Genomic DNA, 17,852 nt, shown 5'->3' with positions numbered 1-17,852 from the left:
CCCCCCCCCCCCCTCCGCATGAGTTTCATGCACCAGGCCACTAGTTTGTAAAATAAAAGTACTGTGATCTCCCTTTATCCATAGGGGATATGTACCCCTGCTGGGTGTCTAAAAAAACACAGGTAGTACTGAACCCTACATACTATTCAGTTAATCCTTAAACAACATGGGGTTTAGGGGCACTGAAACTGCCTACCCTCTGTCCTGCACAGTTGAAAATCTGAGCATAACTTTTTTATTTTTTTTATTGATCAAAAGAGAGAGAGAGAGAGAGAGAGAGAGAGAGAGAGAGAGAGAGAGATTGATTTATTGTTCCACTTATTAATGCATTCATTGGTTGATTCTTGTATGTGCCCTGACTGGGGATTGAACCCACAACCCTGGCATATAGGGACAATGCTAACCAACCAAGCCACTGGCCAGGGCCCGAGCATAACTTTTGACTTTCCAGAAACTTAACTAATAGCCTACTGTTGACCAGAAGCCTTGAGACTACTATAAATACTAGATTAATACATATTTTAATATGTTATACTAGAGGCTCAGTGCACAAAATTTGTGCACTTGAGGGGGGTCCCTCAGCCCAGCCTATGCCCTCTGTAAGTCTGGGACCCCTCGGAGGATGTCCACCTGCTGGCTTAGGCTTGCTCCCTGGGGGATCGGGCCCAAGCTGACAGTCAGACATCCCTCTGACAGCCTGGCAGCTCTCAGGGGATGTCCACTTACCAGCGGGGAGCAGACCTAAGCTGCAGTCGGACATCCTTAGCACTGCTGAGGAGGCGGGAGAGGCTCCCACTACCACCACTGTACAGGCGGCCATCAGCCTGGCTTGTGGCTCAGCAGAGCTGCCCCGTGGGAGTGCATTGACCACCAGGGGACAGCTCCTTCATTGAGCATCTGCCCCCTGGTGGTCAGTGTGTTTCATAGTGACCAGTCATTCCCAGTCGTTCTGCTGTTAGGGTCAATTTGCAAATTACCCTTTTATTATATAGGATAGAGGCCTGGTGCATGGGTGGGGACTGGCTGGTTTGCCCTGAAGGGTGTCCTGGATCAGGGTGGGGGTCCCGCTGGGGTGCCTGGCCAACCTGGGTTGGGGGGCTGATGGCTGTTTGCAGCTGGTCACACCCCCTTCAGGGTTGGGGTCCCCCCTGGGGTGCCTGGCCAGCCTGGGTGAGGGGCTGATGGCTGTTTTCAGGCTGGGCAAGCTTCCCCCATTGGGGACCCTCACCCCATGGAGGTTTGGCCAGCCTGGGTGAGGGAGGGGCTGATGGCTGCTTTCAAGCTGGCTACACCCCTTTAGGGTGGGGGTCCCCACTGGGGTGCCTGGCCAGTCTGGGTGAGGAGCTGAGGGCCATTTTCAGGCTGGCCAAGTCCCCCATCAACAGAAGCTCCCAGCCTCTCCTTTTTTTCTTTCTTTTTTTTTTATTCTGGGATTTATTTACCTTCTATAATTGAAACTTTGTAGCCTTGAGTGGAGCTCAGAGCCGGCTATGGCAGGCGGGAAGCTTGGCTTCCTCCTTTGCCAGGGGCAACCCAAACCTCCTGCTCGCTCCAGCTCTGTGGCTGCCGGCCACCATCTTGGGTGGGGTAATTTGCATATAGTCTCTCTGATTGGCTGGTGGGCATGGCTTAAGGCATAGCAAAGGTACGGTCAATTTGCATGTTTGTCTTTTATTAGTGTAGATGTATTATATAATGTATTCTTAAAATAAAGGAAAAAAATGTCATTAACAAAATCATAAGGGTCCGGCCGACATGGCTCAGTGGTTGAGCATCAACCTAAGAACCAGGGGGTCATGGTTCGATTCCCGGTCAGGGCATATGCCTGGGTTGTGGGCTTGATCCCCAGTGTGAGGCATGCAGAAGGCAAGTGATTCTCTTTCAGCATTGATGTTTCTGTCTCTCCCCTCCACCCCCTTCCACTCTGTAATCAATTTTAAAAATGTTTTAAAAAGGAAATCATAAGGAAAAGAATATAGTTATGGTATTTATTGGAAAAAATCCATGTACAAGCGGACCCATGCAATTCAAACCTACGTTGTTCAAGGGTCAGCTGTACTGTTCCTATACATAGCTACCAATGATAAGTTTTAATTTATAAATTAGGCACAATAAAAGATAAACAATAATAACTAATAGTAAACTAGAACAACTGTGACAATATACTGTAATAAAAGGTAGGTAAATGGCTTTGGGGTCATTATTCAGTAAAATAAATGTTACTTGAACACAGGCATGGTGATACCATGATAATGAATCTGATAACTGAGACAGTTACTAAGTGACTAATGGGTGGTTAGTGTATGCAGTGTGGATATGTTAGACAAGGGGGATGATTCATATCTGGGCCTAGATGGCATGAGATTTCATCATGTTACTTAGATTGGCACCCAGTTATTTATGGAAATTTCAACTTAATATTTTTAGACCACAGTTGATAGTAGGTATCTGAAACCATAGAAAGTAAAACCGTGAATAAGGGGTCTACTGTAATATAAATTTATATATTTCATAGGTTAATTCATGATTCAGATAATATATGTCATATGCTTAGCCCCATACTTGGCTGCTAGAAAGAGCTTAATAAAATGGTTGCTGTTTTTAAGTTTTTTTTAAAGTACAGGAACTAAACCTTATCTTGGAGGTGAAATTGAGGCAGTATCTAAGAATAACTTCATAGGTAGGTTTCTAATAATTGCAGAGAACTTTTGCCAGAGCTTTGGAATTTGTTTGTGTTAATTTCCACTCTGCCAGTTTCCAGAAAGGACTTGAAATAGCTGCCTAGCCACGAAGTGTGAGGTAATGGAGAAAACACTGACCCAGAACTGAGATGAATTTAGCACCAGGTTTAGCTCTTTCAGCCAGCTGGGTGATCCTGGGCGACCCTGAACTCGGGGCTTTCCCTATCAGATATTCTTTGCCTTGTTTATTAATTAGGATATGGTCACTTTTAGGTACTGGCCTTTAGGTCTGAGGATTTGTACATAATCTCTAAAGTCTCATAAATTTGAAATTATATTCTAAAAGCAGAAATATATAACTTGAATTTAATCTTGCTCCTCAATAAAATAATTATCACTTTTTAGAGAATAATAAGTGACATAATGTATAATCAATTCATTCTGAATTTATTTTAGAGCCCCTGATATTTTAACATTCCATTTAATTGATTCTTGTTTTGGTGTCAGTGTTCTTATAAAAGGTACTGAAGTTGTAAGTTCTAAGACCTTGATATTTTCACATGCCTGTCATATATTTGGAACACATTTGGAAGGCACTGTGTAAGTTAACTTTTAAAAAATATATCAGGTTTCATTAGAAGATTTTTCTTGAGATTATTGATATTATTCGTGTTTTTGCCTGATGGAATGGGAGTGCTTGTTAACTGATGGAAAATTAGGGCCATTTTGGTTATTAAATAGGATAAAATAAGAAGATAAAAGACTTTAAATAGAAGAATATTCTTGTAGGAGGTGAGAAAGGCTAAACCCATGAAAATGTGTACTACTTGGATGCTTCTCTGTATAAATTATGTATTATTTTATGAAAAAGTTTACAAAATTTTAATCAACTTCACTACATAATTTAAATGCCTAAAAAAGGTACTATATGTCACAAAGTTACAGATATTAATTCTCATTTGATATTTGGTGTTAATGAATGTTGTGTTTTCTAATGTTTTAATTAGTTCGTTTTTAAAAGAATTGCAACCTAAATATTTGTTTTCAAGTTCAGTTGTTTTGTGATGTCAAAACATAGACAACTAGCAGAATGGGAGAAAATATTTCTAAATTGTGTATCTGATAAGGGATTAATGTCTAAACTATATAAAGAATTATATCTCAACAACAACAAAAAACCCAACTCAGAAATGAGCAAAGAACATGAACACACATTTCTCCAAAGAAAATATACAAATGACCAATAAGCACATGAAATGATGCTTAACATCCTTAGCCATTAGGGAAATGCAAATTAAAATCACAATGAGACACTACTTCATACCAATTAGGATTCAGCTGTTTAAAAAAAGTAAGTGTGCTGAAGATGTGGAGAAGTTGAAACCCTCATGCATTGCTGATGGGAATGTAAACTGGCATAGCTGCTGTAAAACCAGTGTGATGGTTTCTCAAAAAATTAAACATAGCATTATCATATGATCCAGCCATTTCACATCTAGGCATATACCTAAAGCATTCAAAGTAGCGGACTCAGGTACCTGTATACCAATATATTCAGAGTAGCCAAAAACATGGAAACAACTCATGTTCATCAGCAGATGAATAGATAAACAAAATGTGGTGTAAAGCTACATAGGAATGTATTCAGCCATAAAAAGGAATGAAATTCTGACACATGCCACAACATGGGTAAACCTTAAAGATATTATGCTAAGTGAAATAAACCAGGCACAAAAAGGACAGATATTGTATAATTCTACTTACATGAGGTACCTAAAATAGGCAAGTTCATGGAAACAGAAAGTAGAATAGAGGTTACCAATGGCTGAGAGGCAGAGGGAAATGGGGATTTCTTGTTTAAATGGGTACTAAGTTTCTGTTTAGGATAATGAAAAATTTCTAAAATGGAGAGTGGGGATGGTTGCATAGCATTGAGAATGAATTTATTACTAATGAATTGTACATTTAAAATTGTTAAAATGATAATTTTTTGTTATAAAACTTTATTACAATAAAACATTAAAATAAAACAAAGTTAAAAACTGACTAAGGAGGAGGGTCAACGTGGTGGCGTAGGTAAACACAGTACTCACCTCTTCCCACAACCACCTCAAAATTACAACTAAACTACAGAGCAGCCATCATTCAGAACCACTTGAAATCTGACAGAATGAAAGTCCTACAACTAGAGAATTAAAGAAGCCACATCGAGACTAGTAAGAGTGGCAGAGGCACATAACAGGCTGGTTTGACACCCACCTGTAGTGTTTGTTTAATCGGGAGGGATATGTAGCTGTGGAGGTACCCATGAGGAGTAAGGGGTCCCAACGCCACATCAGAAGCCTCAGCCCAGGGTTCCAGTGCTGGGAAGAGAAGTACCCATAACTTCAGGCTGTAAAATCCAGCGGGGATTGTGGCTGAGTGATACAGAGGGTTGCTAGAGTCCTAGGCATTTTCTATTAAAGGGCTGCTTCACAGACTTAACTTGGACTAACTCTCTCTGAGCTCCAGTGCTGGGGCAGCAGCCTGAAAGGATCCAGGGCTATGCAGGGAGGAACTCAATTGTCTGGCATCAGGGCAAGAACTGGGGGCAGCTTTCTCCCAGACAGAAGTGCTGGCAGAGGTAATTGTTCTTTGCTGAGACCTCCCTAACACAGTGCCAGCAGGTAGTCGCCATATCTGAGTTTCCATCAACCTGGCCCACACTGCTTATCTCACCCGTGATTCCCTGAGACCCTGCCACACCCAATTTGCAACTCCACTGAAGTTCTTTGCAGCGGCTTTTCCATATGAATGGCCTGTCCTAGTTCAGGCTTTAGACTTTGCTAAAATCTCTCAAATAACCAGGAGCTGGCCTCAGCATACCCCATACCTATTGATAAGTGGCCCTAGGCCTGACGCTAGCAACTGGCTGCACAGCATGGCCTCTCCTAGGCACCTCCAAGCCCAACACAAGTAGTAGTTATTTGCACATCACTCTGTAGCTTATGCCAGGTGGCCTCAGGCAGGGCACAGGCAGTAGCTGATTTTGAACCTCCCAGGAGGCTCCTAAGCCAGTGCACCTGGTGCTCAGCTTCAGACTATGCCAGATTACAGCCCTACCACATCCACGAGCAATACATTCAAGGGGCTGACTCAGTGAGCACCAAAAAGTCCTACTCCCTAGGGGTGTCTCCTGCACAGCATCTCTTCCTCTGTAGTAGTCACAGCTGGTTCGCATAGCCAGTTTGCCTGGGGGTCAGTCCCTCATAGTGACGAAATCAACAATCAAGGCTCAAGTATAGCAGGACAGTGCACACAGCCCACATAGGGTCACACCTACAGTGCCCAGCTGAGGTTACCAGGGAGGCTGAGTCACTGGGCCCTACAAGACACCTAGTACACAAGGCCATTCTACCAATTCCAGGAGACATAGCAGCTCTACTGAATACATAGAAACAAATACAGGGAAGCAGCCAAAATGCGGAGACAAAGAAACATGTCACAAATGAAAGAATAAGAAATCTGCAGAAAAAGAACTAAATGAAATGGAAGTAAGCAAACTACAGAGTTCCAAACATTGGTTAAAAGGATGCCCAAGGAACTTAATGAGACCTTCAAGGAACTTAGTGAGAACATAAAAGACATGAAAAAGGACCAGTCAGAAATGAAGGATACACTAACTGAAATGAAGATAAATTTTATGATCAACTTAGTAATTTACCTGCTGCTCGACCAGCATGGCTCAGTGGTTGAGCATCGACTTATGAATCAGGAGGTCATGGTTTGATTCCCAGTCAGAGCACATGCCCGGTTGCAGGCTCCAGTGTGGAGCCATGCAGAAGGCAGCCGATCAATGGTTCTCTCATCATTGATGTTTCTATCTCTCCCTCTCCCTTCCTCTCTGAAATCAGTAAAAATATATTTTAAAAAATTAGCCTGCTCCCTTGCCAGCATGGCTCAATGGTTGAATGTCGACCTATGAACCAGCAGGTCATGGTTTCATTCCCAGTGAGTGCATGTGCCCAGGTTGCAGCTCAATCCCTAGTAGGGGGAGTGCAGCCTCAATGAGCAACCAATCAATGTGTCTCTCTCACATTGATGTTTCTCTCTCTGCAGCTCAATCCCTAGTAGGGGGAGTGCAGCCAATCAATGATTCTCGTTCATCATTGATGTTTCTCTCTTTCACTCTCCACTTATCTTAAAAATATATTTGAAAAATTAGCCTTTTATATGTGGTCAAACATTTAATTAACTCACCCGTAGTGCCTTTGACAGGGCCAGACCAAATGATTTTGCTGGTCTTATCCAGTCCACAGGCCATACATTCACCACCCCTGCGTTGAGGGATTATTTCTAGGGGGAGGCCCTTGGGTGCAGCCTTGCCCAGCCTTCTCTATTGCCAGCATATTTTTAACTGCCTGTCTTGTTCCAGCTCCATCTGCTACCTTGGGGCTCAGAAGCAGCATAAACAAACATACAAAAAATAACTTTACAGGGAATCAACAGTAGAGTAGAGGATGCCAAGAAACAAATCAGTGATTTGGAATATGAGGAAGTAAAAAACACCCAATCAGAAGAACAAAAAGAAAAAAGATTTCAATAATAAGAAGATAGTGTAAGGAGCCTTTGGGACAATTTCAAGTGTACCAACATTCGCATCATGGGGGTGCCAGAAGGAGAATAGACAGCAAGATATTGAAACCTATTTGAAGAATAATGACAGAAAACTTCCCCTACTTGGTCAAAGAAATAGACATACAAGTCCAGGAAGCACACAGAGTCCCAAATTAGAGGAACCCAAAGAGGCCCACACTAAGACACATCATAATTAAAATATAAAACGTTTTAAAGAGATAATCTTAAAAGCAGCAAGAGAAAAGCAGTTAGTTACCTACAAGGGAGCACCCATACACTGTCAGCTAATTTGTCAACAGAACCTTTGCCAGCCAGAAGGGATTGGCAAGAAATATTCAAAGTGATGGAAAGCAAGGACTTGCATCTGAGATTACTCTACCCAGCAAAGCTATCCTTTAGAATTGAAGGTCAGATAAAGAGCTTCACGAAAAGAAGAAGCTAATGGAGTTCATCACCCCCAAACCAATATTACATGAAATGTGAAAGGGTCTTCTTTAAGAAGAAGAAAAAGGAGAAGAAAAAGATTAAAAATATGAACAATAAAATAGCAACAAATACATATCTACCAGCAATTGAATCTAAAAATAAAAATAAACAAACAAGGATTCTAATGAACAAAATAAACTGTTGAATAAAATAGAACCAGAGGCATGGAAACTTGGAACAAACTGACGAATCTCAGAGGGAAGGGGGGAGGGGAGGTCAGGAAAAGATTAACCAGAGAAATTATATGCATAAATGCATTACCCATGGACATAGACAACAGGGTGGTGAAGGTCGGGGGAGGGGGGATTTGGATCAAGGGGAGCAATGGAGGGGAAAGGGGGGAACATCTGTAATACTCTCAACAATAAAGATTTTTTTAAAAAATCAGCTAAACCATTGGTTGCCAACTGGCGGTCCCCAGATCACTGGTGGTCCGTGAGGTCCGAAAGGTTGGAGACTGCTGAACTAAATAACAAGATAGATTTATTCTGATAATATCTTTTCCCCAAAGATTTTTTTCTCATTTATTACTGAAGCACCTTGTATTGACATTTCAAAATTGTGTGGGGACTTATAGAGTTTTAGGATTGAAAACTCTTAGATTTTAGGATTGGGTTTGTATTGCCTTGGAGTTACAAATTACGTGGGGTTTTTCAAACATTTTTATGGCAAAGATTTTTAAATGGATTTCCTTTGTTTTGCAGTTACTTCGAGAGCTTAAGCATCCAAATGTCATCTCTCTTCAAAAGGTGTTTCTATCTCATGCAGACAGGAAAGTATGGCTTCTGTTTGACTACGCTGAACATGACCTCTGGGTAAGGAGAATTGCTGGTAGACATAGGGTCACTAGTTTCAGTCAGGGGTAATACGAGTGACTAAAAACATTTCAAAATAAAAGTAACTTTATAAAATGTGGTTTATATTGTGCCAAGTCTAGAGTATTTTGCTTTGTATCACATTTTGATTTTTCTAGTTTGACCTTTGTAACATGTTACAGAAAAAAATAGAATCTGAAGAGTATAAACAGCTATTCAATATTGTTGCTTAGCTATGTTTTTTATAAAAATTTAAAAAATTATCTGTATAAACTTTTTTTATAAAATTTAAAAGCAACATATTTCCTTTTTTATTCTGTAGTGTGAAGGAATATAAAGTGAGAAGGTGGTCTCCACATGTAGTGAGACAAATATGTTATATTTGGAAGACTAGACAGATCTAGTGGTTCTGTTGTCATATGCCATTAGGCAAGTCTCTTAATGGCTGTAAAGCTGTAGTTTCTCCCATCTGTAAAATGTAATACTTTTCTTGCCTTTTTTAATAGGACTTTTCTGAAGTATAATTTTGCATTCGAAAGCTTTATAAACTATATGATACAAATGTAGGAAACTACTATTAATCATAATTTGAATATCATTCACAATTGATATTCAGTATTCTAATGTATTTTCTATTTTCATCATCAGAAATTCAAAATTGTACTTAGTAAAATTGGACATATTCTCCTATAGGAAGAATTTTTTGTGGCAGAGAGCTCTACTACAAAATTAGGTCAGAATGAAAGTAGATCCTATTGTGGCTTTTAGTTATTTAGTGTTTGTCTGAGCTATAATGAGAACATTTTAGATATCAAGACCCAAATATTTGAAGATTCTTGAAGTCAAGTAATTGAACTTCATCAGTTTAGCTTATATAATGAAAAATATTATGCTATATTGATAAAAATTATTATAAACAAAGAATTTAAATATACTTTGTCCAACCGAAATACCAACAACTGCCTCAGTATTTTGTATTTACTAAAAGGATTGTTTTTTAAATTGTTACTGATAAAAATTTGAATATCTAAAAATTGATTGACTCCTTTGTTAAATATAATAGTTACATTTTTTAAAAAAATCTAAATTTAGCTGAAACCGGTTTGGCTCAGTGGATGGAGCGTCGGCCTGCGGACTCAAGGATCCCGGGTTGGATTCCGGTCAAGGGCATGTACCTGGGTTGCGGGCACATCCCCAGTGGGAGATGTGCAGGAGGCAGCTGATCGATGTTTCTCTCTCATCGATGTTTCTAACTCTCTATTTCTCTCCCTTCCTCTCTGTGGAAAATCAATAAAATATATTTTTTAAAAAAATCTAAATTTATATGCATATATAAATAACCCTGGACACAGACAATAATGGGGTGAAGGTCTGGGGAGGGGGCAGAAACAGGGTGGAGGGGGCCATTGAGGGAAAAAAGGGGACATCTGTAATATTTTCAACAATAAAGATAAATTAAAATATAAAAGAAAACACCATATTGGAGATAAGACTTTCTGATATCTGTATAATTAAAATGTATAACAGAATAGCCAAAATAATTTTGAAACATAATCGCAAAACTTATATCCTGATCAGTTATGTGTAAAGAAGAAGAAAAAAAGATTAAAAATATGAACAATAAAATGGCAATAAATACGTATCAGCAGTTGAATCTAAAAATTAATGAACAAGGAATCTAATATCAAAATAAACTGGTGAATAAAATAGATTCAGGAGTATGGAAACATGGAACAGACTGACAAATCTCAGAGGGAAGGGGGAAGGGGAGGATGGGAAGAGATTAATCAAAGAACCTATATGCATACTTGCATTACCCATGGACACAGACAACAGGGTGGTGAACACTTGGGGAGGTGTGGAATCGGGGGGGGGGGGGGAATGGGAGAAAAAGGGGGGACTGATTACAATTTTAAAAACAAGTAAACAAAGCCCCATACATATTACATTCATTAACAATTGCTTCACTACTGTGAATTATATTTTTTTCTGATATTTAAAGGTCTTTTAACACTTCATTGTGTTTTGCATACTGGTATATATTTGCAGAATTTATTATAGCTGTACATTTATTGAGATAAAAAAGATACAGAATATGGGAAAATTAGATTTACAGTTGTTTGCATGGAAAATAATACAATGATTTATGAAAAATAATAATAACACCAGAATAATATCTGTTTCAATAATAATGCAAGAATACAATGTGTTTTTCATATTCATAACTGTAAATCTACTTTGCCACATCCTGTATATATATTGCTATGTAAAGGATTATAATATCATGGCTTACTTTCAGAAATCTTCAAAATAATTCACATTTTTCATTTAGCTATCCTATATAGTAAAACCTAATATGCTAAGTGTCCAGTCGTCTGGTCATCCATTCGACCAGTCAAAGCATAATATGCTAATGATATGGCTAAGGCCGCTCAACTGCTTGCTATGATATGCACTGACCACCAGGGGGCAGACGGTTGACCAGTCACTATGATGTGCACTGACAACCAGGGGGCAGACGCTCCGACCAATAGGTTAGCTTGCTGCTGGGGTCCAGCCGATCAGGAATTAGTGAGATGGGCCAGACCTGCCCTGGAACCCTCTCATGGTCCTTCCCCACCTGGCCAACTTCCCAAGTCTCTCCCTGGCCCGTCATGCACTGGTGGGGTCCCTTGGCCTGGCCTGCACCCTCTCACAACCTGGAACCCCTCCGGGGATATCGGAGAGCCGGTTTCGGCCTGATCACACAGGTCAGGCTGAGGGACCCCACTACGGCATGAATTCGTGTACCAGTCCTCTAGTAAATTATACTTGTAAATACAAAATTTTGAAGTAAAACAAGCACAAATTCCATGAAAACTGTTTAAAGTGAATTCAACTTCCAAAATAGTAAAATAGTTTAAATTCTTTTGCTAATTTTCAGAATTAGCCTTATTTACACAATTTTAACTTTAACAGGTTTCAGAAATTGAAACTTATCTGGGTTTTATATGCTTTCAGATTTTTTTTTTCATTGATTCCAGAGAGGAAGGAGAGGGAGAGCGAGATAGAAACATTAGTGATGAGAGAGAATCATTGATTGGCTGCCTCCTACATGCCTCACACTGGGGGTAGAGCCCACAACCCAGGCATGTGCCCTTGATGGGAATTGAACCCAGGGCCCTTCATTCCGCAGGCTGATGATGCTCTATCCACTGAGCCATACCACTTAGGGCTATATGCTTTCAGATTTTTAAGAAATGGTTTCATTCTTTGTAGATTTTAATTTTCCATACTAAATGTGATATGATTCAAATTGTTTTTATAAGTTATCTGGAAATAATTATTTCAAACAGAAAATAGATACATGAAATTTTCTGTTTTATGAAACTGTTGTCCAAGGTTCATGCTGATTGTAAATATTTTTTTCTTTTATTGTTAGCTTCTGTTCTTTTAAAATAAATCTAATCAAATCAAGTTTGGGTTCTTTTAATACAAATTCAGTAAATCAGGTGGTCAACATCAAGTTGAACACTACATCCTCAAGCCTAACATAAAATCAAATACAATTCCAATTTATGAGAAGACTAGAGGCCTGATGCACGAAATTCGTGCAAGAGTAGGCCTTTGCAGCTGTGGCTGCCTGGATCCCTCCCTCACAGCCACGGTGGCCTCGATCCTGCGGCTACAGCCCCAGCTTCGTCCCGGAAGGATGTCCAGTCTAATTTTGCATATTACACTTTTATTATTATAGATTTACAGGCTAGTTTATAAACACGATTTGTAGTAAAACATAGTTGAGCATAGGAGATAATGATTGGTATTCAATATGATTTCTAGCATGCTGGTACATAATATTTCACTTTACATGAAGGTATAATAATCATATTTTCACAAATTATACTGTATGTAATGTTGCCAAATGTGTATAGATATTTAACATAGGCTTTATCATCTTCTTAATACTCTTTGAAGACAGATAAGTACTTTTAATGAAAACAAAATGATAATTTAGTTTACTAAAACCTGCTTTATTTGTTTTATTTTTCTTCTTTTAATTGGAATATTTTAATGAATGAGCTGGAATATAAGACAGCAGAGGGTTACCAAAAAATAGTTGTTAAAAGAGTGATTTATAAAATCACTTAAGTGTTGGTGAAATTTCATGATATGCATACCTTACATTTGTTATATAGCCTTGTAATAAAAATAAAGGTAAAAATGTTCACACTGTTTTTTTGTAGTTATAAAATATTGGTAAAAAAGTGATTTGTAATACCCCAATTAAAACATTAACTGAAGAAATGTATGTAACATTAATTGATTATCTTATGTCCCCTCCATATGTGTTTTTTTCATTCTGGTGGGTTTTACATTTTTTAAAAGATGATGTGTTTTAATTTATTTTTATTAAGCTCTGAGAGCCACTAGCTCTTCCTAAACTGAACAGACTTGATTGCCACATCATTTTTTATGTGAAAAAACATTCTAGATTATTATTTTGTTTGCCTGCTCTTAAATGCTTTGAAAAAAATGATTGAGGAGAAAATTAAAATAATATAATACTACTAATAAAATATAGATTAATCATACTACAAATGCGCTAATACTTCCCTCTAGGTAGGTAGTCTTTGATGTCTATTTTTTCTTTGGAAGGTAAAATGCTTTCACTCATTAGTCACTAGTTATTCATATATCATAAGAAAATAGGAAGTAAAAAGTGTTACCCTATAATATTAAATATCTCACTCTTGTTTTAATTGTGTTTACTAATTTCAAGCACATGCTTATTTTCCACTCAGAAGTCCTGCTCGAATCTGCTCTTATGCATATGTGCAGTGGTGCACACTGCAGAGCTGACTGCAGCTGGCTTCTAGACTTCCTTGCAGTTTAAGAATGCTTTCATTAAAATGAAGAAAGCTGTTAAGAGATTTTGAAATATTGGGTCTTATTTCTGTTGAGATAGTTATTTATAAAGTGATTATTTTTCTGTTTATGAAGTGGTATTTTGTTTTCCTGGATGTCCACTAACACTTTACCTAGAAAGCTTTGACAGATGGTACAAGACTTTTTTTTTAAATAGGAATTTTTCATATTTCTAAATATTTCCACTGTGAACTGGTAATTTATATGTTATTTTTTCATGCTTCTATATATTTTATTGAACTATTTCCCTATTTGCTTTCTTTATAGCCCATATATCATAAATAGCTACCACATCTATGCCGAAGTATCTCTTGAAATTTGTTCTGTTTTTCTTTTCATTTAATCACTACAGAAAAAAAAATTGATTCTGTTCTGGAAGTTTTTCTATTAGATAAAAAAGGTTAAATATACTCTAAAAGTAATTTTTAATTATACCGTAAAATAAAATCACATTATTTCTTCTCTATTGTAATCATTTATTTTGTGAGACACTATCTTATGATTAGAAATGAAAATTTAGCTCCAGTTATTAGGAAGTTTATAAGTGATTTGTTATTCAGCAGAATGTGAAATTATTTTTTTAATGTATTTGGGAATTCCTGTGTTTCTTTTTCTGTTAGGAAAATATTATATATCACATTATCATTCCCTCTTTTCTTTTTTAAGTGTCTGGTGATGTTTTTCTTTTTTCCCCCCAGCATATAATCAAGTTTCACAGAGCTTCTAAAGCAAATAAGAAGCCAGTTCAGTTACCTCGGGGAATGGTGAAGTCACTATTATATCAGATCCTAGATGGGATTCACTACCTGCATGCTAACTGGGTGTTGCATAGAGATTTGGTAAGTTGATATGTAGTTATGTTTAAGCAAGAAAGATGCATTTATATTTGGATTATTTTCTAGTTGTGTCTAGATATCAGTGCTGCATAGGCCTGTAAACCTTATAAGAGGGAGTGGGAGTGCTATAGTCTCAACATAGCCTCTCATTGAGCTTTTTATATAATGTGTTCTTTTCTGACATAGCTAGCTGTCATCTACTGAAGAGGTGAAAGAGAACACATTTGTTTTCCTAAGCTTTTGTTTTTTCTTAAGTTTGTAAATAAAGAATTCACTTGTTTTCATTGATTATTAAAGGCCGGGCAAACTCTAGAAATTTACATATTTTTAAATAACTTGAAAATAAAACTTGGAGCCAACTGCTTGCTAAGTTACCTGTTAGAAGAGGAGGTGTTAATTCACTATATTAGTAGCAGTCTTATGCCACTAAGCCTTTATTAAATAAAATTGAGTACATCATTGAGAAGCCTTGCCATGTTAAGGTTCATTAAATTTTAAGAATTTAAAAACTTCAGAAATTGGATTTTATTTTATGTGGCAGAATAATTTTTGCCTTTTTTTTGTTTTTACCATCTAACATAAAATTGTTTATTAAATCTTAATAGATTTAATTATTTAAACCTCAAATTCTCTATTACATAATTACATTGTTGTACTTTTGTTCTTTGTGAAGGTAGCAACTATAGTAAGGTTTATAACAGTGCCTTCATTTCAAACCATTATAAACACAGTGCTGGAAATGATTTGATCTCTACTCGTGTGTAGACAGGTGCAGCTGATCTGCACACAGAGGCCCACTGAACCATTGTGCTCTATATTTAATGCATCTAACCTCTGTCCTTCAAATCAGGTGTTGCAATATCATATTTCATCTACCTTCAATAAATCTGAAAATACATTTAATGGTAGTTATTTTATCTTCAATTCTCATATCTAGAAAGCATTTAGACTAAGACTGATAACACATCAGAAATTTGGTTGAAAGAACTTTTTCCTCATGCAACCTTTATATTTATTAGAATTAGAATAATCTATTTACAAATAGTGGGTTTACAGAACAAAAATGAGAAATTCTTTTCGTCTTTATGAAGCTGAACATTTCTGCTTTTAAGGGGTGGAGTCAGCATAGGGAAAAACTATAACTATTTTTGAGCTACTGACCTTTCTTATGATCTCTAAAAGAATAAAATCTTGGCCTAAAGGGCATTTTCCTCCCATAGAGATAGTGTTGCATTTTATTGTAAATTATATTTTCATCATGAAAATATGTTTATTAGATGAATACAGACTGATTTTTGAACCAGTCTTAAAGTTTTTATGTTAATGTATAATATACCTGAACTACTTACAATAGTATTAACTACTAGAGGCCTGGTGCATGAATTTGTGCACCAGTGGGGTCCCTTGGCCTGTCCTGCAGGATCAGGCCAAAACCGACTCTCCAGCATCCCCCGAGGGGTCCCAGATTGCAAGAGGGTGCAGGCCAGGCCGAGGGACCCCCACCAGTGCACTACTGGGGCCGGGGAGGGATGCGGGAAGTTGGCTAGGCGGGGAGGGACTGTGGGAGGGCCCCAAGGCATGTCCAGCCCATCTCACGCAATCCCAATTGGCTGGACCCCAGCCACAAGCTAACCGACTGGTCAGAGCGTCTGCCCCCTGGTGATCAGTGCACATCATAGCAACTGGTCTACCGATCAACTGTCTGCCCCCTGTTGGTCAGTGCACATCATAGTGAGCGGTTGAGTGGCCGTAGCATATTATGCTTTGATTGGTTGAACAGGCGACCAGACACTTAGAATATTAGGCTTTTATTATATAAGACTAGAGGCCTACTATCCTTATTTCTATGGATTTTCAGAGATATAAGTAATTCCTCAATATTAGGCTGTTGATAGATGGCAGAAGCATAATTTAAAAAATACATTTAAAGTAAAAATTCTCCTTCCTGCTTTTTAGAAAATATATATATGCTACATGTGTATATTTGGAAAGCAATATGTAATGCATATACATATAGCATATTGTAGATCCAATTTAACTTTGATACTTTGGTGATTTTCAAATACCAACCAGTTAATTATTTTTTTTCTATTATTCTTGCATCCAACTGCTAAACTTTTCTGTTTTTTTTTGTTTTGTTTTGTTTTTTGTTTGTTTCTTTTGTCTGTTACGTCTTTCTCTTTGAATTATTTTTTAAAACATAACTGGGAAGATTTTTTTTTATTAACAGCTCATCCTCATAACATTGCTTTATAAAGTACAAAGGGTCCCCGTATCAGGCACAGAGCAGGGCTGATCAGTGCCTGACAGCTGGGGGAAGTGTCGAAGAGGTTGGCTGTTCCCGCCTGCTCACTGGCCCCACTCCTGCTGTGGGTGGCCATCAGACGATCAGAGTCTGCCAGCTGAGGAAAGGTACCAAGAGTTGGTCAGTGCGCCTCATAGTGACTGGTCTAGCAGTCCTTCTGGGCATTCTGCCGTTAGGATCAATTTGCATATTACCCTTTTGTATATAGGATAGAGGCCTGGTGCATGAGTGGGGCTGAGGGCTGGCTGGCCTGCCCTGAAAGGGGCCCTGGATCGGGGTGGGAGGTTCCCGCTGGGGGACAGGGCCAGCTGGGGTGAGGGACCGCGGGGTTTGCAGTCTGGCCCCACTCCTGATCAGGGTGGAGGTCCCCGCTGGGGGCAAGGCCAGCCTGGGAGAGGTGCCATGGGCGGTTTGCAGGTCAGCCGTGCCCCTGATAGGGGTGGGGTCCCCCTGGAAGGCGGGGCTGGCCTGGGTAAGGGGCCTCAGGTGGTGGTTTGTAGGCTGGCCACATCCCCATTGGAGTGGTGGTCCCCACTGGGGGCGTATTGGCCTGGGCGAGTATAGATAGTAGTAAAAATAATCATGGTTAAGAGCCAGCAGTCCCAAATTGTGAGAGGGATGTCCCAGATTGGAGAGGGTGAAAGCCAGTCTGAAGGATACGCACCCCTTCACCACACTCCGCCTCCCCCCGGCCCCCCCATGCACGGATTTCATGCATCGGGCCTTTAGTCCTACCTAATAAAAGAGAAACATGGTAATTGGCTTACGACTACTACCCTTTCCATTGGCTAGTCAGGGTGATATGCAAATTAACTGCCAGCCAAGATGGCGGCCGGCAGCCAGGCAGCTGGAAACTAACATGAGGCTTGCTTGCTTCAGTGACTGAGGACTCCAACATTCCCGGCGTGCCAGTCAGGGTGATATGCAAATTAACTGCCAGCCAAGATGGCGGCCGGCAGCCAGGCAGCTGGAAACTAACATGAGGCTTGCTTGCTTCAGTGACTGAGGACTCCAACATTCCCCGCCTGACATGCTGGCCTCTCAGCTGCAACTCTAAGTAACTATGTTGCAAATATAGAAGCTAAAAAAAACCCAGAAACCTGCTTTACTCAGTGGGGCTTCAGCCAGCTGGACCGCAACATTGTATCAAATACAGACGGTAAACAAAGGCCAGAAACCTGTTTTCAGCAGCCGAGGCCTCAGAGCT

The 17,852-nt window shown here is 39.1% G+C and overlaps 1 protein-coding gene across 5 annotated transcripts in view; it reads left to right on the top strand.

Annotated features, from left to right (window-relative positions):
* Positions 1-17,852, top strand: part of CDK8 (cyclin-dependent kinase 8) — a 161,170-nt gene that overhangs the window by 85,118 nt on the left and 58,200 nt on the right. For all 5 annotated transcript variants that reach the window (XM_015564983.1, XM_015564978.1, XM_006753758.2 and 2 more), the window contains exons 3-4: positions 8,489-8,599; positions 14,203-14,343. In XM_015564983.1, coding sequence (XP_015420469.1) covers positions 8,489-8,599; positions 14,203-14,343 — 252 coding nt within the window. The remainder of the gene's footprint in view (positions 1-8,488; positions 8,600-14,202; positions 14,344-17,852) is intronic.

The sequence above is a fragment of the Myotis davidii genome, unplaced genomic scaffold, assembly GCF_000327345.1.
Source record: "Myotis davidii unplaced genomic scaffold, ASM32734v1 scaffold152, whole genome shotgun sequence".
In the NCBI taxonomy this organism is placed as follows: domain Eukaryota; kingdom Metazoa; phylum Chordata; class Mammalia; order Chiroptera; family Vespertilionidae; genus Myotis; species Myotis davidii.
Note: the sequence above shows the minus strand (reverse complement) of the source record. Positions and strands in the feature narration are given on the sequence as shown.